General features: G+C 33.6%; 1 protein-coding gene across 1 annotated transcript; it reads left to right on the forward strand.

The window, feature by feature from the left end:
- Positions 1-693: 693 nt before the first annotated feature.
- On the forward strand, positions 694-22,653 carry LOC128992676 (uncharacterized). The gene is made up of 10 exons (XM_054416375.1): positions 694-758; positions 10,821-10,936; positions 14,987-15,151; positions 15,870-16,007; positions 17,398-17,610; positions 17,958-18,053; positions 18,845-18,964; positions 19,603-19,680; positions 19,987-20,084; positions 21,688-22,653. The coding sequence occupies exons 2-10, from the start codon at positions 10,838-10,840 to the stop codon at positions 21,797-21,799; spliced, it is 1,119 nt and encodes a 372-aa protein (XP_054272350.1). The 5' UTR covers positions 694-758; positions 10,821-10,837; the 3' UTR covers positions 21,800-22,653.
- Positions 22,654-23,842: the final 1,189 nt, after the last annotated feature.

The following is a 23,842-nucleotide window of genomic DNA, read 5'->3' on the forward strand; positions in this document are numbered from 1 at the left end:
ACAAGTCAAATTTAACACCCATTAATCCCAACTTGAACGAGTTAAGACTACATTTTTAGCAACATTATAAATTTCTTCAATTCCTGGTATACCACCGTTAAAGTTTTTGTATATTTCTCTTGTTTAGAGAGGTTCTGATCACAGTCTGAGACTGCGTTTTGTATTAGAAATTATATATCAATTAATTAGGTGATCCTTTTAAATATTCGATACCCAAACAATTCTTCTCCGTATATATTTGTTTTCAATTCAATATTTGCTCTAGCCTATTTTAAAACATCAGTGAAAGAGCAGGCAATGTTGTTTCTAGTCATCTACGCGACGACGTGCCATTTACGCCATCTACGCGAAGCCGTAGAACCTGGGAAAACTATTTCCAGCGTCAATTTTTACCCATAAGCACCGAACTATGCGACCCCATTTTTGTACACAATGCCTTCCGCTCTTCGGCGATATAAACACTTTAACCAAGGACGACAGCAATTGTTTTAATTGCTCTGGGTAGAATTCCCTTTCTACTAAACGATTAATAAATTCTGCAGCGGAAGAAAGTGCAATGCTTCCCATAAATCTTTGAGAATGCAGGTCCGCAAGTGCAGCGGCAATGGCACTACTTTTACCGCACTGCACAGCTGATTGTCGAGATCTGTGAGGCTATAAAGGACGAAGTTTCCCGCCGGCGCGCCAGTCGCAGACCGCGAGTGCTAGGTGATAGTGGAGTTGTGGTTAGGTTAGGTTGTGCTATACTTCGGATATACGTAAGTAATGTGTGATCTTCTTTGAGAATGTGTTAATAATATTGTAAGACAATTTATAATTTGTTTGTCACGGTAAACAAACAATTAGTTGTATTAACATAATATTTTTAACTTATTTTTATGAGTTACTCCAAATAAACTAATTCCTGACTGCATACTATATAGTATACAATAGGTGATATTTATTTACTACTGGGTTATACAAAATGTATTCGCAAAGAGTGATTTCATATTGGTAGGATTTTATTTATTTTGGCTCAAAAAATAATTAATCAATTTTAAACCAACTGCAATGAATTTTAACCATGAATGTAGTGCGTCCAAAGTGTTAATGTCCAGAATCCAAAATTGTGTGGATATAACAATTTTTAATAAGAAAGTCCATGAAAACAATGATCCAATAAAATCTCAGCATTGAAAAGTATATTCGCATTTACAAAATATATCCAGGGATCCAAACGTTTGTCAACTCACTGTCTAAACCTTTTAGTGTACATTTTTAACATACAAATGAATTGCTAGGCTCTTTTATACATTAGTTTAAAAAAACCATTTCACTTTTATAGATTTTCTAAGACTATTCATTATTGAACAACCAACTATTTTAATGTTTTAAACAATATTAGGCCAACATGTCCTAAATCATATTCAACAACCACAAATATTGAATTTTAAATCGAAGTAAGACGCATTACTGCCATGTTAATACTTATACTTCCTCAACTCCTGGTATACCCACCTTTAAAGTCTTTGTATATTTCTCTTGTTTTCAGTGATTGTTTTACTTATGTAAAATATGTAATTAAGTGCGATAAACAAACCAACTCATCTTATAGTTTAGAGTTTGTGATAATCTTAATTGTAAGTTAAAATAGTAACTTGTGCATACACCATAAAATATATCAATCAACAATACAATCATTCGACATGTTTATATGAAAAAAGTTATGTTGTGTCCGAGCATAGAATTATTGTTTATTAGCAGGAATTGTTTTATAATAGGCCTACTGTAGAATAAATATAGATAGTACTTCTATTTATAATGTCTTTTTTTTTGCTATTCTTCGACATTACATCAATACATGAATATTTTGTCTACAATTTGCCAACACCGTAAAGTCCATAATATTATTCGTATTGTGAATTAGATCTTTTATAGTTTATAATAAAAATTATCGTCCAATTACATATTACCGTGAAATGAAAACCCCCAGTACAATTATAGAGACCTTTACCAAAAAATACCAAATGCATTGAGTCATAGATTGGTTTTTTTACTTTAGATTCCTTACAATTTGATAAGAAAGTCAAGTTTAATCAATTGTTTGATTTATGATTATATTATAATATAGCAGCAACAGTGTGAACATCACATAGTTTCTGAATGGCGTTATTAGTGTTAAAACTTTAAATGGTACCTTGATTATCATTTATATACTTTAAAAAATAGTTCCTATCCAATAAATAAATATATTCATACGGCTTAATTTATCTTCTATTATGTACAAATTAGGTTTACCAATTTAAATAATGGGATTTTATAGGATTATAAATATTCCGTATATTATTCCTCATGATTATTTTTTTTCACTCTCCGTCACAAGTCATCGTTTTTTTTTTTTTTATATTTGTGATTTTTGTTATAGCTAACCTTAACTTCAGTTTTAGCAAACGTCGTTCTAATTATAGATGAAAAACTACTTACTAGTTGTACATATTTCAAACTTATTGCAGCTCATCTTCTGTTAATTATAAATGTATGTGACATCCTATTGTATATTTTATACTGAATTGCAAATGAAATCTGTTGCATCTTTTGAAGCATTCGTACAATAAATTTAAAATAAATCACATCGAGCAACGTGTTGTCTCTGTAATAAGCTTGAACAAGTACACAATGAAACATATGTATGTTTGACACTTCCTGGAAAATGTTAATATATTTTCAACTATAATTGCATATTTTTATACCTTCTACAGATTTTTTTTTCTCGAGGATTTTCAAACAATCTTAACATAGTCATAAAAGGTCTAAAAATCCTGATTAGGATTAGGTTAGGTTAGAGCCAAAACTTAACTTTAAACTTTAATCTAACCATTTCCTATGAATTATACAAACAACCAAACCTTCAGTACTTCTAAACTGGATTTGTGGACAAGTATAACATTTCAATGTAAAACATAGTGGTAGTGAATTAACAGAAAAGGTCCCAAAAGGGGTTTTAGAAATAGGTATCAACATGTTCTTTCCAATCGTACTCGATTAGTTTTCACATCGGTTTTCTACAAAGTTCCATTATGGTATACATATGCATTTAAAGTCAATGAATGACATAAGTCTGACAAACTGCATTATTGACTTTGAATTAAAAGTATATCTATTAACATATTGTAAACTATTTCTGTTTTTTTGCATGTTAATAATTGAATGCATCTATGTTGATAATTCTTTTTTTGCGTGTGTAAGTACTTTATTGCCGTACTAATGTAATAAATTATTCCGCAGTAGTTATTCATAAGTTATTAAAAATGAAGAAATAAATATAAAGCATGACCTCTAATAATGTTTACCAAACATTAACAGACATAAATATTGGCATAGGTTAAGTGCAAGACTTTGCCTGAATAAATAAAAAAATTTCTTTTTATATCATTTTTGACATTAATATTGTCTTCAGGAGATCCTTATGGGTGATAAATTTACAAGGGATACTAATTAAATTTAATGTTATAGATCTATGGCAGTTCATTATATGTGGATAGGTTATACACACAAGGGCTTAAACATAGCCTGCGATGAGATTGGTAAACGCCTATTAAAGCTCAAGATGGAAAAGCCACAGCGTGTAATTTTGATGGTCCGGGAACAGTAATTTTCGGGAATTCTCACAGAAACAGGCGATAGCTCGACAGTATGAACACTTTGAGTACATGTTCATTTGGAAATAATTGCTTATTATTGTTCCCGTTCAAAAGTTCAGTTCAGTTAATTTTGTACTGTACCGGCTCACCACTAGCTTCGCTTCGTACGATACGCGCATTCGCCTATTCATGGTTAAAAGAGACCACCAACCTCTCAAATAAGAAGCATACACTCTTTACAGAAAATAACACAAAGTACACCCAAGGTTTTAAAGTGAGATGGATCATCTTCACCTTGAAACCCCGTTAAAAACCAGTAGGCCTACGCTTATTTTTGTAACATGTATATTTTTTAGTGGAATGAAATATTTTTTATTTTGATTTGAATTTGTGCTTGGAAGTTAATTAAGTTGTATCAATTAACTTGTTCGATTTATAAAGGATAAGGAGTAATTGTAATGTATTAACATGATGACCATACATTTTCAGTTGTAACTACTTCTGACGCGGTTTGGAAACGATTAAATTACGTCCACAATACTTGTTATTATGTTGTTATGAAAAAATGTCAAAAGCACATCTATTTAGCATTTAAAAAGTCATATCAAACGAATACAAGTACAAATAGATCGAATAAAAAACAGCTTAGTTTTAAAATGAGGTGCAATCTGACTAGCAAGTCCTTATTCTACCTAATTTTACAACATAAAATTGTAATATCTCGACCATCTTTTTGACTTGACCTTTTGGAACTTGGTGTCGTTTGATAGGTCGTTAAAAATGCCGAGTAAAAGTATTCTTGATTTTTTTTATATTATCAACCAGTCTTTATAACTAAATTTTTATGGCCGCCATTTTGATAATATAAATCGGAGTAAGTAATTTTTTTTCTATCTTGGGTTCTTCTATCTTAACATTCATACCAAGTTTCATATAACGGTCGGTTGGACCACTACAACCATAAAAATAATTGTTTGTAAAAATAAAAATGGCGGTTATCTGGATAACAAAGTGATTTTGAAAAGAAGTTTCATTCTTGATTTTCTCTTCACATTTACCCATTTCCGAAAGTTCATCCTAGTTGAAGCTAGACTCCCTGTATATTGATAGTGAATTAACTAAAAAAACCCTCTTTTGAAAATGCTAGAATTAAAATGTATTTAAACTATGAAATGGCAAAAATTATTAAACTTATTAAGAGTCGAAAATAAAATAATTTTTTTTTAAAGCCTCACTATAACACAACCTGACAATATGCATATGATTTTTAAAAAATTTTAACAATTTTTACAGTAAAAAGTTCTAGCTCAATTGAGTCGCCGGCAGAGTGTACGTCTGTAAAATACTGTAATATATATTCTTTGTATTACAATGTTTTCAATTATAACTTAAAGGGAGCGTAAACTATGATGGGTACACTCAACTGTATTCTTTTTGCTCAATAAAATCAACTGTTATCGGTAATGCTATTCCATATATATTGGCCGTCTACTTTAGTATATAGAACAATGGTAATAGTGTAAACTTGATGTAGGACCACGCTTTTTCAAGCAACGAACTAGTAAATAATGACATTATTCATAAAAATAGATATTTGTGTAACAAAAACTAGTGCACGTAGTTGCGAGTGTGGGAAGTTTCTCAACTGTAGCAAAGACACTTCGCGCTCGCGTTACACATATTTTTCCTACAGTTACTATATCTATATAAATAAAATTAGAGTTTTGTCTGTACATTGCTTAGAATAATGAACTTTTTGGTTATTTTTACATTTCATAGGTCAGAGAAACCGAATCAAACCTTATCTCAATTTCTGTCCGTCTGTCTGTCTGTCTGTCTGTCTGTCTATCTGTCATTCTCTTGGTAACGCTAAAATACGCACTTTATTACAACTACTCCTCAATAACTATAGCACTGTCCCGCCTGAAACTTATTTTCCAAATACTATACATATATGAGATGGTTTTAGACGTATTTCATCGAATATGAGACAGTTAGATATTTAACAGTAAACCCTTGAAAATCAAGTTTTTGTCGATTTTTGACGTGGAATTTCTGGAAGCCCATGTTAACCTTATGAGAAATGAAATTATTGAATCTTAACAGCTGTTTCAATTAAACAAGTTGGTTCTGTTCTGTGATGTTCAATAGCATTAAAGTTACAAGGATTACCAACAGGGTGCAGCACTAGCACTATTATTTCTTTTACATTTATGACAACAGCTAATTTGCAACCTGGAGGCGAGTGAGCGTAGCGAACGAGCTAACCTGAAGGCAAGTGAGCGTAGCGAACGAGCTAACCTGAAGGAAAGTGAGCGCAGCGAACGAGCTCCAACATACAGGTGAGTGAGCGTAGCGAACGAACTTCAACCAGGACGTGATTGAGCCATGCAAACGAGATCAGATAGTAAAAATAAAAGTAAGCCTACCGTTATAGGATCGACCGGCAGACACAGAGGTAATTTAACCTTTTATTGATTGTCATACCGATCCGGAACAACAAAAAACAACATAAAATGAAGCTATGTATAATAGTTTGGCCAGCATATCTTAAAATATGCAAACCAACTGCTGTTCGTTATATAAGAAGGTTTCAACTGAATATTATAAGATCCCCGTGCGTAGAACGGGTACACAGCTAGTAACATATAAACTAGTAACTCAAACACTAAACAAGACCTTATAGGTTACGTTAAATCCGAGTGCTAAACGAAAATATAATGTAAACACGAAACAACAGGAGTCGTAATGGTAGTATCAATACTCGAAGGCTGGATACGCTGCAGCAGCTGATCGTAGTCTAATGTGTTGCCAACTTATTTTCAAGCGTCCACGTATTACGTGCCTTATAGAAGCACACAGTTTTTTTTTTTAATACTGGAGTACGGCAGATTAAAATGAGTGCGGCAAAGTAAATGCAGAAATTAGCTACTTTGCGTGCTATAATCAGTGCTAGAAAGCCTGCTTTGTCATTTATCTGTAGAAAAATACTAATAAACACTGCAATAATACGCGTTATTGAAACAAAGCAACCACCAAATCTTGCACTGAGCGTGAACGGACTCCGAGGAAAGTAAAAGTCAACCGAACAAAAACCGCTTACCACTTACATCGAGGGGAAACCATTTTACAACTGAACGAAAGTGAAACTGTTAAAACAACGCGGATACTTTGGAATCCAATTAATTGATAGCGTCACTGTCCACTGTTTTGCATACATACGCACTAGAGGAAAGTGCGAGCGTAAAAAAGAATGAAACCGAATCCGTTCGATATTTTGGATGGTAAATCGCGAATACGATTTCGCGCGATTTTTTTAAATCTCGAGATTCTGGACCATATCTTTGGGTCCCAGGACCAATCGCTGTGGAATTTACTCACAGTTTAGAAACTGAGTTTGGCCCATTTCTAAGTGATGAAAATGCGAAACTATGTCAATTGACTTGAATGCGTAGTATTTAGTTCCGCCTGTGTGAATCTATATATCTAATTCCGTAAGCCCAAAATTTTACAATGAAATTGTGAGCGAACGGGAGGCCGTAGAAAGCTGGGAGAGGTCTCATTTTAAAGGTCTGGGCATGAAGTTTTGGGGAAAATTATTCATTTTTCTTAATTATGCACCAAAAGGTCGTTACGTAATAAAATAATTTACATTTAAATAACATGGGAATCCAGGTCATGTCTGCTTTGGTTACTTAAAAACATGTGGTTTATTTAATTTAAAGCATATGGTAATATGTACTGTAATATGTATACTATTATAAAGCTGAAATATAGACTTTTTCCAGGGTCTGGATTAGTTAATGGAATAAGATTAGTTGTGTTAGGTATGTCTGAAAAAAGTGTAAAGTTAGAAGTAATTACTGGAGTAGGCAAAGGGAACATATTTTTCATGTCAAAAATAAAACTAACATCTAAAGATCCTGATATGCCGTTTAAGTTTAGGAATTCAATTCCTATTGCGATGAGCTTTCGATATTACTATAAATAAAGCGCAAGGCCAAACCTTCAAAAAGTTGGCATTTATTTGAAAAAAAAAACCGTGTTTACCCATGGTCAACTTTATGTAGCTTTTAGCCGGTTAAAGTTGCCAGATGATGTTAAAATAGTACTAGAACAAAATAAAGACCAAGGATTCGATTAAAATGGATACTATACTCTGTTGTCTTTAGAGAGATTTTGTTATAATTAGCATTATACAATTTGGAGGATGACATTATCTCTATGTGTTTTATTTAAGTGAATTTGTCTATATTCAAAGGAATTGATAAATATTTAATTAATAGTCATGAAGATTATTATTGAAAATCTTCCTTAGATGTATATCATGATTAGAAAGTTTGTATTATAAACACACTACATGAACAGTCCTTTGGAATCTATATTTTAAACAGAACAGACATCAAAAAATTGCATTATGCAGGTATGTAATAACTTTTATACATATTATAATATACAAAAATGTTAAACGATAATTCAAGGTAGGGTAACCCATGAGACTAATAATTTGTACAAAATATTTACTAGAATATATATATAGGGGCTATTGCCCCTACAAGCCACTAGTATCATTGTAATCGGATAACCTAAGCTTTTACCTTGATTGAGGTTAAACCTAGACATAAAAAATATTTCCTCAAAATTAGTGAATGTGTTTATTTTGATTTTGTGAGGCAGGTAAAGAAGAAACAACTACAGTATAAGTGTGCTTGATAATGAGTCCTACGATTACCTAAAACACGTTTAAATGTACAGTAATACATTTTTGTACCCTAAGAACTAAGAACATATTTAGGGCCTATATAGGCCTAAAATCAAATTCGTCCTAAAAATATAACTATTGAAATAACAAGAAAACGGAACAGTGATAAATATTTTTTAACGACTCTTAAACGCCTATATTTCCCAACACTGATATAATGGGCCAAAACTCTCCAAATTCCACAATTCAAAAGATTCTGATTAAAAATTGGTTTTCCAAGCTAATACATGGAAGGCCAATCATGTCTTTTGTGTTTTAAATAAGAGAATTGGTAAAATGTAATACATATTAAACAGATAATATCCAAAAACCAATGATAACAGGCTGTCCTTTATCATCAGACATGGGTGATCTGAAGGCTGATCTTTGTCAGTAACAAAGCTATTACGAGTATATCATTCATGAAACGAGAGTTCCCACTCTAAGTACCATAGATTAATAAACATCATAGTTTATATAAATGTATTTATAGTACCTATGTATATTTATTTTATGCTTGTACCTACTATTATAGCCTATAACCCCTAGCCAACACAAGTAGACTGTAAATTTTGATCTCGTTTTTCGAGTCTAGTTCATGTCTGGTGACACTGATTGCTGGTGTTGTCGACATTTTGTTTATATTATTTTAGGGTTAATTTCACGATTTGTGCTTTACATTCCATAAATTGGCTTCATCTGTTCCATAGGGATGGGAAATCTAGGATTATGTTTTATCTATGCTATGTTCTAAGACTAAACAGTTTGAGCCTTCAATCCAGGCGTATGCAGCCTGCTTTGAATCCGTGTATCTAAATCACTCACCGGGAAATGCAGGTCGTATTTTTGATAAAAATCGTATTTATATTGCATTCGAAAGCATTGTTTCATTGTTTATACAACTAATTCAATATGCAAATTTATTATAATTTAGCCCAAATTCAAAACTTATTGACTCAAAGTATACCATTGAAAAATTATTATAGATTTTTGAAAAATTTTTAATACCTAAGTTAAGTTATAAACGTTTGATGAAAGTAGAACTATTCTTCATCTTATAAAAGTTTGGCTCTAACGCTTTAACCACATAAGCCTATAGAAACCTTTATGCCTAGTTAGCATAAATAATCAATAAAGTACAGATATTTTGGAGTTCTTTTAACATGTAGGTAAAATTAGAACAGAAGATACAAGAAAGAAAAACTCTTCCTATTAAAATGACTTGTGGTCCAGTTTTGGTCAAAGATTAAAATACATAAATAAATTATGAATGTAAATACATCTTAACACTGATACAATATCGTATATCATACCTGTCACAAGGAGTGTTGACAGCTTTCATTCTATTTGTTCTGCTTGTGCCTCGCCAAGGGGAGCCAACTTGAAGAAGAAATGGTGATTCTTTACCGCCTTGTCCAATGCAAACTTGGTTGATTAAGTTTTTGATGTAAATTAATTTTATCAATGTCCATGTCACAAGAAAAAATTCACTGCGGATGCGTTTTTCCCAGTTGGAAAACATAAGGCTCTGTCCAAACTATGGTCCTTGAGTCAGTTAATTATATACACAATATTTGTCTGCAACATCAATTGTTGTGTTTTAAAAATATAACTGAACTATTAAGTAAACAATTGAATCATGATTAAAAGGATTGAACACCATCCACATTATAAGAAAAACTTACTGTCACTTCTCTTGATGCAATATACACATTTTTGGTAGAATCAAAAGGTTAACACAAGGAAAAGTAAACAAACAAACAAAAACAAATATAACAGCTGATGTATCTTTAAAAGGATATAATAAGCCCTTTAATTGATGTTCCTGCTCTTAGGAGAGATTTTATTTATGTGGCTTTTGGTTTTCTCAAAAGTTCAGACCCTTGTTATCTTTATATATAAGAAGAATATAACCAAATTATTAGATTTTTTTATTAATTTGTGTTTGCAATCTATAAGTGTTTGTCCATTAATGTTTTTTCACATGCTAATCTTGTTAAGTCACTATCCAACACCACCTTTTCTTAAATAGCATCAATAACTGATAGCCCAGTGACAAATGTCATCTTGCTTGGTCCAGAAACTATCTTGCTTGGAATCAAACCAGCGACCTTCAGATTTGAAGGTGAACACTATAACTTGGCTACCCAGACAATAGTAATGATAAGTTATCTACAACAACTATTTTATGATTGTTTGATTCATCTCCCTTTAACACAACTGGATAGCAAATAACATATCGAAACAGCTTCTTTTCTACAGATTTAAATGGTTATTATCGATACTTCTGCTGACGGATTATACTTCCTTTCACAATATGCTTCCTAAAATTTTACATTTTACCACGTCCACAAGGTACCAGAGTCACCCGTGATTAATAAAGATATTAATAATGGTAAATTATTTTATAAGTGATTTTTTACAAGCTGTCATTCACGACTCCTGTTTCCCTTTTACAGACTAAGACTGACAGAAGATGAAGCCTACAGTGCTGCTGTTAGTGGTCACCTACTGCACATCAGTTTTTTCTTTCTCCAGTGATGAGAAGTTCATTAAAAAATACGCTATGATGAAGGTACAGTAATATACAATTTTCATTATCCTGCAAGGGCGATGAGCTATAAAAATGTTGCTTTGAAAACACATGGTTGAGTATTTTAAGGTGTTTTAAGTTTAAAGTTGATTTTGGGATTTTAAACATACACAAATTTAGGACATCTTGCTTTGGGTCAATTCTTATGTTTACAAAAAAACTGCACCAAAATTGGACTGTCTTCAGTATGATGTTTGTTAACTTTTTAACAAGGAGTAAAGATAGTAAGATTTTTAGAAAACTATTAATTATAATTGTGTTCTAAGGGTTGCTACAACCATAGACAAATAGAATAAATATAGACTGTCAAAGGAAGCTTCCAGTGCCCACCGCTAGGAGTGCCGTGTAGTTACGGCGCACACCGCTGCAGGCAAGGAGCGCTGGAGCCGTATGCTACCAGCAGACGCTGCAGCGTGTGCGCCGTAACTACACGGCACTCTTGGCGGTGGGCGCCGGAACATATGCGAACCGCAGCACTGCTGCCGGTCTATATTCATTCTATTTGTCTATTCTATAACATACTGAACTGCTTAATTCTTCATATTAAAGTGTTTCTTATCAAACATTAAAACCATAGATAAATGTTTAACATAAAACCTGTTATAGTGTAATATACTTTGATAATATTACATGCATATAAGATTTTACTGTATTCCCTATCCGTCAACCAGTCAATAAAAAACATATGTTGCATAATTTACATCTGATCAATCTATTAGGAAGTTTAGAACCAGCTACAGTTTACAATTACATTTAAGTGTTTGTAAATAGTTAGTCAAGTAGTACTGCTTCAGTTTTAAACTTCCAAAAAATAAAATTTGTATACAGTTAGTCATCAAAACACAGGGATCATGAAAAAGGCAAAGACAAAAAAATCTAAAGATAAAAAATCCATTGCATACGTAGTTGACAGTATAGACACAACAACACTGAATTTGAAACAGTTACGCACATTTTGTGAAAAAGTTCATCAGGAAATGTTGAAAACAGAAGTGGAAAGTCGAAGTCTGGAGTTGGAACGAAACAAACTACAGACAATGGTAGAGTTGTCATTGGAACAATTGACCAATGCTAAAGCAAACAGAAGAGAAAAGGAAAGGGATCTAGGGAAAATGCAAGAGATGATCATATTTGGTGCATTAGAGCAACAAAAACAACTAAGGAATGTGAGGAGTGAAAAATGTGAAGAGATCTTGATGTTCATGACAACGGTTGACAATAGTCTTCAGATCCTGCAGGAAGATTCAGAGGCTTGCAGAGTAAATGTACAAAAAGACATTAGAGAATTGAAGGAAAAGATATCAGAACAACATAGAGATGCTATATGTAGGTCTACTGGACTAAAGCAAGAGTTGGAGAGAGAAAAATCATTGCTACTCAACAATAACGATAATAATTGTAAACTGCAGACAACACGCCATGAAAAGCAATTTTCAGAAGTTGGCTCAAAACTCAAAAAGATATACATGCAAGAGATTGAGAAACTAAACCAGTACAAAACTAAACAAATAAACGAGTTGTTGAATGAAAATGAGAAATTGAACATAAGTCTTCAACACTATTATGAAAAACTTCAACAGCAAAACATGAACGTTCTAGACAGTATGCACAAGAAGTTGAAATCAGAGAAAGATAATCTCACAAAAACACAGTGTACACTGAAAATGCACAAAGAGGTTGCTGAAAAAATTAACTCAGAGTTAGAAAGTAATAATGAGAAGATTAAAGATATGAGTAATGAATTAGCCAACTCCCGTACTGATAGGAAGAAACTTAAGGAAACACAGCAAATGCTGATTTCACAACAAATGGAGTTGGACAATCAACAATGGGACAATCTTTTCTTAGAGGAGGCAATCAGAATGTTGAGAAAGGAACAAAACTCTGTTCTTGAGTTAAAACTAAAAAATATTTTTAACATAAAAACCAAAGTTGCTGGCGAAATGTTAAAATTTGAATGTTGGATACAAAAAATTAAGGCCAATCTAAATCAAATTAACAATATCATTGCAACAAGTGAAAACAAGCAGGATGTAGGTTTAAGCAGTTCAAAAATCAAGGAAATTGTTTTTGAAGAGTTGGAGTTAGAATTTAAAGAGGAAGTAAGGCAGAAAAAGATCAAAAAGAATTTTACACCTATAAATCTTAAAATATCAGGGATGACACTCCCTTTTGGTTAAATAAATGTCTGTTAAATTGAGGACTATTTTTATATTAATGGTCATTTACTTACAATACGGTACTCATTATATTAACAAAATACCAATTCTCAATAGAGGGTTGATGAAAGAAAATTTACTTTGTAACAAGAACTTTAAATACAAATGAAAACGAATGACTACAAATGCATCTTTAAATATGTTAGCTAATTTGAGACCTAGTGGCACCAAGCCTTGGATTATTTTTCAAGAGACCGGGAGAAAGGCTGGTTTGTTAAGTCCACCTAATATTTTTGCTCATTCTGTCTAGAATTTTTTAGTACTAGTAGTACTACATAGTTTGTAGTACAATTATAGAATCGTTTCTTTGGTCAGTACAATTACGAACGCAAAAATAAAATAGTTTTTATTTATAGCCTAATCCAATTTTTCTTATATTTATTTTAGGGTTTTGTATTATTTTACGATTACGTTGACTTCTAAGTCTTGAATACTGTAAACGGTAAACCGATTTTGGGTTTAATGGTTATATAAATCTAGTCTTTTTCCATGTAACTTGGTTTTTAATTTGTATGGAAAATCTTCCTCTAATGTATCTGAACACTTCAAATAAGTTCCAAATGAGTTCTCATATGATGTTGTGCATTTTCAAAATCCACTGAAAGTTTAAGGTTTCATTAAAGATTTACTTATGTAGTAATAGGTATAAGATGCAAAAATTAAATCCTAGTAAAAACAGAATGTCTGCATATGGCCGTGTTAACATACCTGAGTTAAAGGTTATTCACCTATTTTCATAACTCACTTGTTCCACACTAATAATTTAAAATGATTCAAACCTTAGCAGCTTCTCTTTATGGGTTAGAATCTAGAGAATTTGCAGTACAACAAGATAATATACGAAACAAACTTATTTACACTTTCTAAATGTATTTGATGAGGTTAACACGTTCGCTACTGCAATAGTACGAAATTTTGAATTCACATGGACCAGCGACGCACATTTGCGACGGCCGTTTTCCACCCATAGACTGCCGTCGCATATATGCGACGGCTAGTCACATTTAAATAGACTGCCGACGCATATTTTTGTCGGGGTTCTAATGTTATTAAAATGCTTATATCTTTGTAATGGTCTATTTGAAGGCACTGAATTCCCTGCAGTGGTCTACAGAGATGTCTGACGCACCACTGCGTCGCTTGGTCTGTGGATATGATGATTGGTGACATCATATGATAGTTGGAAAAACTGGTCTTTACTTTTCTGCATGACTGTATGTATGTATGCAGTATGTATGCTGCATTATCCTATGTAGCTTTTATATTTGTTCAGTTATAAACTGTTCTTTTTGTTTTTTTTTTACTTACTTTCACCTCAAAACACAAACAAAAATGAACTGTCGCATATATGCGACGTTCGGTCTATTTCAAGAAAACTATGATAATTTTCACTATTGTCCTCGCTGTAGACCGGGCGTCGCAAATATGCAACATTACAAAAGGTTATAAAAATTCAAAAAAACAATAATAAATTATTTACAAAAACGATTGTAGCGTATTACAATGTAAACTATCACTGTTTTACAGGTTTTCGCCCGTGGTCTGTGTGTACTGTTAACCAAGTGACAGCCGGTCTATGTGTAAAATTCAAAAGTATACCTCGGTCTGTGGCAATGACCGCGGCGTCGCATACATGCGCCGCTCAGTAGCGAACGTGTTAAAGAGTATTTTGCATGCTTCACGGAGCATAATGTTTTGATTTCAGTCGCAATTGCGATTGCAACCCAATCCGTTCAGTAATTTTAAAAAACAATTTCAAGTTTAATGGCAATAAATGTTGACTAATTTTACAACATATTTTTTCTGTCAACAGGTTTACGAAAGCTGCTTCGGCCCGGATGTGGTGAAGGAGGTTCGTAAGGAGATGAAGGTCGCTACGGCAAAGTGCACTGGACTCTCAACGACTCCTCTGAAAATACAACACTTCGATCCTCCGCAGCACCACAACCTGGTTAAGACTCAACCCGGAAACTCTCAGGTAAAAGGGGCAACTAGTAGAAAAGTTGGTAAAGATGAATGTACAATACAAATCATACATACTATTATCTGTTTGCTCTATACAAACTAAACTATTCATGATCAAAGTTTTTTGCTCTCAATTCTAAAGGTTGGTTCTTATAATTTAAATAACTTCTTGATCAGCATTGTACGTGTTATTAAATTTACGGAATGTAAATAAAAGAAACGTCTTGTAACACTTAAAACATATATTTACACTTATACTGTTAATCACAAGACGGTAAATATACAAAAAAGTAGCTAGCCTAATGTTTTTTAACAAAGATCTATGTCAGATAGTAGAACGACCTGCTTAGACAGTTCTCCTTTGAAAAAAGGGCAAAACTCAGACACCCTCATGACACAAAAAATAAATCACAATACAGTACTACTCTGACAAACTAATAAATAGTATAAATATCATAAAACGTAAAATAGAGTACAGAGTTGCAAAATATTAAAACTTAAAACCAATATTGTATGGATGCAAGTTTTCCTTGCATGCGAGCAAAATGTTCCGGAAGATCATTGTCTAACAACTCCTAATACCGTAATCACTGCAAGATGAGAATTGGAAAACTGGTTACATAAAACATACTCTTAGAATCTTTAGTAAATTATTTGGATGGTCATTCATACAATCTCATTTTACAACAAGATACAGTCTAGTTGTTTATGAAATCTTGATAATATTGCAGGTTCACAACATAGCGCTGAGTGCTACCAAGCCCCCCGCTACACCAGCCCCACCCCCCGCCTCTGAGAGTGCCACCCCTGGCTTCGACCTCAACAAGCTTCAACAAGTCATCATGTCAGGATACAACAAGCACGCACAGGTCTCATCTTGTTTCTAATGCTTTAACAATCCATTTATCAAAAATACAGTAGTTATAGCATTTGGTCTTCGCGTTTAGTAAATAAACTTTGCATCCAGTAGAGGGCAATTTGACTATTACCTGGGGTATATTTTAAAATATCATTGTAGGCCATTGTTTATTCAAGCAATAGCTATTTGTGTATTAAGAGCGCAAAGTTGCTATTGCTGCTCGAAAACTGTAGATGCACAAAGCTTTGGCTGGATGAAGCCATACATTTTGAGAGCAGAAATGACTATTAGAGCAAGATTTGTTCTACCATCATAGTTAACTTATAACAACACAGATTAGCATTTTATTTGTATACTAGCTGTAACCCGCGGGCTTTGCCCCGTTTAACTTCTTAATTTTCAAGATTATCTCGTTCGCATGGCTCAATCACGTCCTGGTTGAAGTTTGTTCGCTACGCTCACTCACCTTTAGGTTGGAGCTCGTTCGCTACGCTCACTCACCTTTAGGTTGGAGCTCGTTCGCTGCGCTCACTTGCCTTCAGGTTAGCTCGTTCGCTACGCTAACTCGCCTCCAGGTTGAAGTTCGTTCGCTACGCTCACTCACCTTTTGGTTGCAAATTAGCTGTTGTCATAAATGTAAAAGAAATAATAGTGCTGCACCCTGTTGGTAATCCTTGTAACTTTAATGCTATTGAACATCATAGAACAGAACCAACTTGTTTAATTGAAACAGCTGTTAAGATTCAATAATTCCATTTCTCATAAGGTTAACATGGGAAACTCCAGAGCCACTGGGGCGGAGCCCGAAAGGATTTTTGAAATAAGAATATGCCTATATGTTAATCGGGAATGTGAGCTATCATCATGCCAAATTTCAGCCCAATCCGACCAGTATTTTTCGAGTTTACTTTTCCCATACACACATACACACATACAGCAACCACCTGTTTTTTATAATAGTATAGATAGATAAAAAATTTCAAAAGGTTATGTTTGTTCTTTTCTAAGGTTATGTTATTTGCTTACTGGATGTAGCAATGCACCGGTGAAATTTAGCAAGTGGGAATGAATAGCGAAAATGAGCTATTTTGCTTACTGCTCAATAACTTGTTTTATTACATTTCACATGTATGGCAATGTGATAATTTCCATTCCAGTGGTAGGAAATAGTAAATTATACGTTACTTGTCCGGAAAGTAGGTAAGTGTTTACCGGACATGAAATGAAATAACATTTTATTTCCCATTAAATATATACATACAGTACATCGTATTTTTTTCAAACATGTAACAAGTGTCTACCTCCTTTTTTTGTTTTGTTATGTTTTTTTTCATAAACTGGTTTATGCTGTAAAAAAATTAACTAAATTTAAAATATTCTTACTGAGTTTTTTCTTACAGCACACGACATATCAACAACAACCGCAGCCGTCCCAGCAGAGTCAGTTCACGCCAAACCATAACCCCTACCTACACGCAGGACTGACAAACTCTGTTTATCAACCCCCAGCCTACAACCCTTACTACCCTCCACCTGGTGGATACTACCCACCACCTGCACCATACTACCACTCTCCGTTCTACCCTCCGTACTACAGAGGACAACGCACTTCTGTAAGTATTCAACCAATTACCATTGCATGAAGTAATATGGATATTATTGAGGAAAGCATTGTTCAGGCACACTTAAAAAGAATAAGTATGACTTAAACAGAATACTCTTAGAAAGCCAGCGTAAAAAATTTTTTTGTGAACTTGCAGTTTAAAACAAGTATTTCTTCTTAAACAAAACTTCCATGTTTACAAGGAAAAAACTGTAGAAAACTTGGAAATATTGCTCAATTGTGCAACGCTATTATATACTGCCAAGGTCTGTGAAATATTGGATGTGTAAAGTATAAAATACTGTATAAGTAGTAAAGATACCCAATACAAATTAGTAAAATGTGTTGTTTTTGCAGAGAGACTTTGACATCCGAGGCCAGTTGGACAGTCTGGCTGCCAAGATGACAGGCAAAGTGCGAAATGTCACTTGTGTCATGCAGGAGTTGGGTTATGTGAGTATTTCGTACAATTTAGGTTTGGACAACTTAAACATGAGTTAGGTGTAGGGTTGTCATACGTCCAGGTTTTCAGGAAATATCACCCAGAAATAGCATATTTCATCACTAGGGCCGAGTATTTGACCAAGGCCAATTTTTAAGTTTTTTTTTTTTTTATGAGCGAGGGTTTAAAAGTCACTTTTTGCCTGTGTGGTGAACAATTTTTTTTGTCATATTGCATCATAAAAGAAAACAAAGCTAGAAAACGAATAATTTGTATGTAAAGATAACCACCTCAAAACGACCAGCTTGTTTTCAATTCTGCTAATGCAAATAAGCAGTTGTTCAGTAAGTGATTCAATTATTTAGTCTATTACGATTGTCTTATCATACCATCGATATGTAAAGCAATCGACAAAGTAGGCCTTACCTTATTAGACAACCTTACCTAATAAATCAATCGATAAATAATTTTGATTGATACGATTGCCACAATCGAAATTTACAACTGTTTACAAAAGCTGATTTTTACTCCTTGGATAAAAATGCTACTTTAGACCCGCAACACATGCATTAAATACGGCTGGTTTTGTTTCAGTATGGTGTAAACTAAAGACCACTTTCCCTTGAACGTTTATAATTCATCTATTTTAAATGCCGTTGGAATAGCCACTAACAGAAAGAGAAAGAAACATTTAAATATGGACCGTTTTCCTTCAAAAGCGTTTGTAATTCCACCATTCATCGCCACTGGTGTACACATTTGGTTAGTTAGTGCTGGTTTCTAAAACATGTATGTTACCCAGCTGGATGAGAACCTAGAGCCAGCCTATGACAAGATGATTGACAGGATCAGCCGACTCCCCATAGCCGAGGACCTCAAACGAGACATGACGGACGGTGTAAACTTCTGTAGACAGTTTGCAGTGAGTTAAGACATCCTGAATCCCTAACAATATATGATTTGTTTAGTTGTGCAACAGATTTAAATATGGGACCAACATACGCAAATATGTTATTTCTTTAGCTAGTAAGTCGTTCATTGTTAGGGCCTCGATTTGTGTAAACAATATTTATATCTCAGTTTTTTTAAAGCAAGTTAGTTAGAACAACTTAAATAATCAGCATTTGTACCTTTACCCCTTTATCCCTTACTGGTCTAAGAACTGTGACATCAAATTAAAAATTAACTAATACATTTTTGGATCCTTACTGAAAATCCAATCTACTCTATGGAAGACTTCAATGAAAAATTCATCAAAATTTAAAGAGTTTTATTTAATACTAAACTTAATTGTACTGTCGATACAATTTATATTATCAAGACAATAAAGTATTTATTTATTTTTAACCCTTAAAAATAGAAAAAAAGATCAGGAAAGCAAATTTATTAACCGTTTGACTTGCGACTGAAGTACTTTTGGTCCTTCTAGTAAGTTACTATTACTTCTAACATGCAAATAAAATGGATAGTCATTAAAAACAAAAAATTAGGCGAGTGTATTTTTTAAATAGTTATATGAAATATTTGATTTAAATTACTAAGGATGTTGTTTTTCTGTAGCAATGTGTCCCAGACGAGAGGAAGGACAAACTCGCGAGAGAAATGGTCCGACCAATATTCTTCTTCCGTTGTTATAAGGTGGGTGTAAATCTACAGTTAAATCCTCTAGCTTACTTATTTAAAAGTTTAGTTTTGATGGGTTTTGAACTTATTTCTGCTTTCATATCAATGAGCAAATTTAAAAACTACTATTACACTTAAGCACACTTTCTTCATCTCTCTCTTCATCTTCAACACAACAAATATATCTAGAAACTCAAAGCTTAGAAAACACCAAGTATCCATATGGTTCCAACATCCAACAGTTTTTATTGGAATGGTTTGAATACCAAGGTAATCAATTAAAAATTATGCTTTTGGTGATTTTTATCTCAATATTTACAGCACAAGAAATTGGAGGCTTGCATCATGAAGGATGTAAGAGACAAATACAACCCAGGCGAGGACATCGGAGAAGACAATCTACCTGGCGGTGAAATGAGGTGAGATATCGAACATTGGTTATACGACCAATTGTTGATAGGTTTTGAAGAGGACCATTTTATACCAGCAAATTACATAATCAGTTGGGTGAGTCGGTGGCTCAGTTGGTAGCGTCGCGGACTTCGAGCCCAAGGCGGCAGTGTCGTGGGTTCGGATCCTGGTCACTGCCACAAACTTTTATCAGTACAGTTCACCTTTGTACTGTACCGGCTCACCCCTTGCTTTGTTGGATACGTTCCACGCACAGATCTGTAGTCTATGTGGACGGGCAAATGCAAGGTTAAAAGAGGCCGCCAACCTCTATTTAAAAAAAAAAAGAAAAAAATACACAAAACACTTTTTTCAGCGGACAAAAGACATGGGTTTGTTGACTTTACACAACACAGGTCATAGTCGAGTGAAAAAACTTTACACAGATTAACGTAAAAATATCTCTTGGTTCAGACAATTTATTCCTTCCTAAGTATAAGATGAAGACCCCTTAAAAAAATGTTTAAAATCAGCAATACATTATAAAATTTCTGTGGGCTTTATGAGGACACCATTGATGCAACTGAAATAACGGGAACTTTTTGAAAAGATTGGGTAATCTGGTAGCATTACACACACTGATATTGTATAGAACTTTACTATATCTATATAAATAAAATTAGAGTTTTGTCTGTACATTGCTTAGAATAATGAACTTTTTGGTTATTTTTACATTTCATAGGTCAGAGAAACCGAATCAAACCTTATCTCAATTTCTGTCTGTCTGTCTGTCTGTCTGTCTATCTGTCATTCTCTTGGTAACGCTAAAATACGCACTTTATTACAACTACTCCTCAATAACTATAGCACTGTCCCGCCTGAAACTTATTTTCCAAATACTATACATATATGAGATGGTTTTAGACGTATTTCATCGAATATGAGACAGTTAGATATTTAACAGTAAACCCTTGAAAATCAAGTTTTTGTCGATTTTTGACGTGGAATTTCTGGAAGCCCATGTTAACCTTATGAGAAATGAAATTATTGAATCTTAACAGCTGTTTCAATTAAACAAGTTGGTTCTGTTCTGTGATGTTCAATAGCATTAAAGTTACAAGGATTACCAACAGGGTGCAGCACTAGCACTATTATTTCTTTTACATTTATGACAACAGCTAATTTGCAACCTGGAGGCGAGTGAGCGTAGCGAACGAGCTAACCTGAAGGCAAGTGAGCGTAGCGAACGAGCTAACCTGAAGGAAAGTGAGCGCAGCGAACGAGCTCCAACATACAGGTGAGTGAGCGTAGCGAACGAACTTCAACCAGGACGTGATTGAGCCATGCAAACGAGATCAGATAGTAAAAATAAAAGTAAGCCTACCGTTATAGGATCGACCGGCAGACACAGAGGTAATTTAACCTTTTATTGATTGTCATACCGATCCGGAACAACAAAAAACAACATAAAATGAAGCTATGTATAATAGTTTGGCCAGCATATCTTAAAATATGCAAACCAACTGCTGTTCTTTATATAAGAAGGTTTCAACTGAATATTATAAAATCCCCGTGCGTAGAACGGGTACAAAGCTAGTTGAGAATAAATTTACAACCCAATTGTTTTCACAGGTCACTCAAGAACAAGAAGAGGAAGAATTTGGAAGACGACGACGCAACAGCAGCGGCAGCTCTCGAACTGCTGGAAGCCGAGAGGTCATTCAATCTAGACGATATTCTCTAACTCCACATCTTCATCTGTAGTGCTGTGCGACTAACCTTCGAGAACATAATCTTTAAAATAATGAATCCACAAGAGGCCATATGCTCTTGAAAATTTAGTTTTAAATTATTACTAACTTTACAAAGTAACGGAATATTACTGGCAAGTCTTAATAAGCATTGACAAGCACTGAATGTAGTTATTTAGACATAATATTAGAAGCTATTGTAAAACATCAAACTATGAACATTAGGCTATTTAAGTACAAAATTCTCTTCTGTGCTTCTAATTCCTTTTGTTGACCACAAGGAGCCCAATAATGATTTTCTTGGGAAAAGGTTTTAGAAGGATTAACACTTTGAGTTTAAAGTCTCTAAAGATCTAACATACTTTGCCAGATAAGCCAAGCAATTTATTTTATAAGAGAGTTTAACATCCAAATGTTATGTGTTACTAACTTAACGATTTAAAAATTTTCCACCTCAAGTATGGCATAGCCATCTTAAGTATTTGAAGATACTAATGGTCTTAACAAAATTTGTAAAGTGAAAAAGGAGGATAAATATTTTTTTGTAAAAGGTATTCCTCCTTACAATTAATAAGCAACTAAATAAATATCAAGAATTGTTACACATTAATGTAAAATACTTGTAGCAAATCGAAGGATTTTTGCACGCCTCTACTAAAATCGTGGAATAGAAAAGCCCAGTGCAATATGATTTGACAAGAGTGTGCGAGTACAACTTATCTTTTTTCGTGTTTTGTGTCATAACTATATTCTACAAAACTGTGATTAATTTAAATAACTTATGTATTAGAGTAGATTTATTTATTGTAAATTATTTATTTATTTAATAAAAGAACTTCTTAAAGCATGATATTTCTGAATTACCTACCTATAGACATACTAAAATTATTGTGAATAGTTAGGGTCCATAAATTATTAATATATTATTTCCTTATGTCAAAACAACCTTGCACTGATTTTTTCTCTTAAGAAAACAGAAGCAATTACAGGACAAGTACTGTGCATAGTTTTGTGTTTTAGGTTATTCAGGATAGCCTACGTAATAGCTTACAAAATAACGTAAATAGACATCTCATCAATATGGGTAAGCTGCAGTTTGTTTTCACTCAAAGGTCAATAGGTGAAAGACTTTATTATAGTATCGGCTACTACAAAAAAAATCGCAAAACAGATTCGTAGCAAATATTTTAAAGTGTATACCCTCTTCGTTATTACGTTCATAAAGTCTTCTCATTTGTCATTGGGCAATCAGTTAATGATGCTAACTAACAGAAGGTCAACGTTAGATAGTAACAAGACCTGGGTTTGGACTGTTTCCTTAACCCTAGAGTGCCCGTGCCTATAGTCCTCGCCACCTTAACTTGTGGCAGCCCAAGGCCGCACACCGTATATCTAGTGCAGCCTTAGGCTGCCTCAAGTTAGGGTGGCAAGGACTATATCACCATAACGTGAGGGATCATACGAGATAAATATTTACCCCATATTATTTGGACTTGGTAAAAAGCAATTTATTCTGAACAAATTAAAAACCTTCATGTCAATTTTGTATTAAACTTAAATCCACTCTATTATCTCAATAAATAAGTAGCGTTGAGACATTAAAACAGTCAATACAAGTATTTACTTTAATATGGTCCTTGCATATGCTTTTACCATAGTTACCACCACACTAGGTAGTTTTTTGTATAAGTTTTCCAGACAGAAATCACATCTAGTGTTATTTAAAGATAATTTTTTTGCGTTGGTTATCATTGTAATAGTCCTAAAGCCAGCTTTATCTGCGTTTTTAAGTCTCAATATAGTTTTCTGTCTATTCAAGGAACTGTTGTTTTTTAAAAGGATGTATAGAATATTGATTAGTGTAACTAGCTATTGCAATACAAACAAATATTCATAAATAAACTCAGTAAGTCGTGTTCATAATCGGTTAAATGTTCAAATTGAATGATTTTGGTCCCCACAGTTTACACAGGGTGAAATGTTTCCAAACAAAGTCTCTCTCACTTTTAATAAATATATTTTTTTTTATATAGGCC

The sequence above is a fragment of the Macrosteles quadrilineatus genome, unplaced genomic scaffold, assembly GCF_028750875.1.
Source record: "Macrosteles quadrilineatus isolate MER2022 unplaced genomic scaffold, UCM_ALF_1.0 Scaffold_4__1_contigs__length_99947679, whole genome shotgun sequence".
In the NCBI taxonomy this organism is placed as follows: domain Eukaryota; kingdom Metazoa; phylum Arthropoda; class Insecta; order Hemiptera; family Cicadellidae; genus Macrosteles; species Macrosteles quadrilineatus.

Bases quoted from the DNA above. Each gene is read 5' to 3' on its own strand.
- LOC128992676 (XM_054416375.1), top strand. From the start codon at position 10,838: ATGAAGCCTACAGTGCTGCTGTTAGTGGTCACCTACTGCACATCAGTT. The intron at 15,152-15,869 runs GTAAAAGGGGCA...ATAATATTGCAG, and splicing joins CTCAACCCGGAAACTCTCAG to GTTCACAACATAGCGCTGAG. The intron at 18,054-18,844 runs GTGAGTATTTCG...TATGTTACCCAG, and splicing joins TCATGCAGGAGTTGGGTTAT to CTGGATGAGAACCTAGAGCC.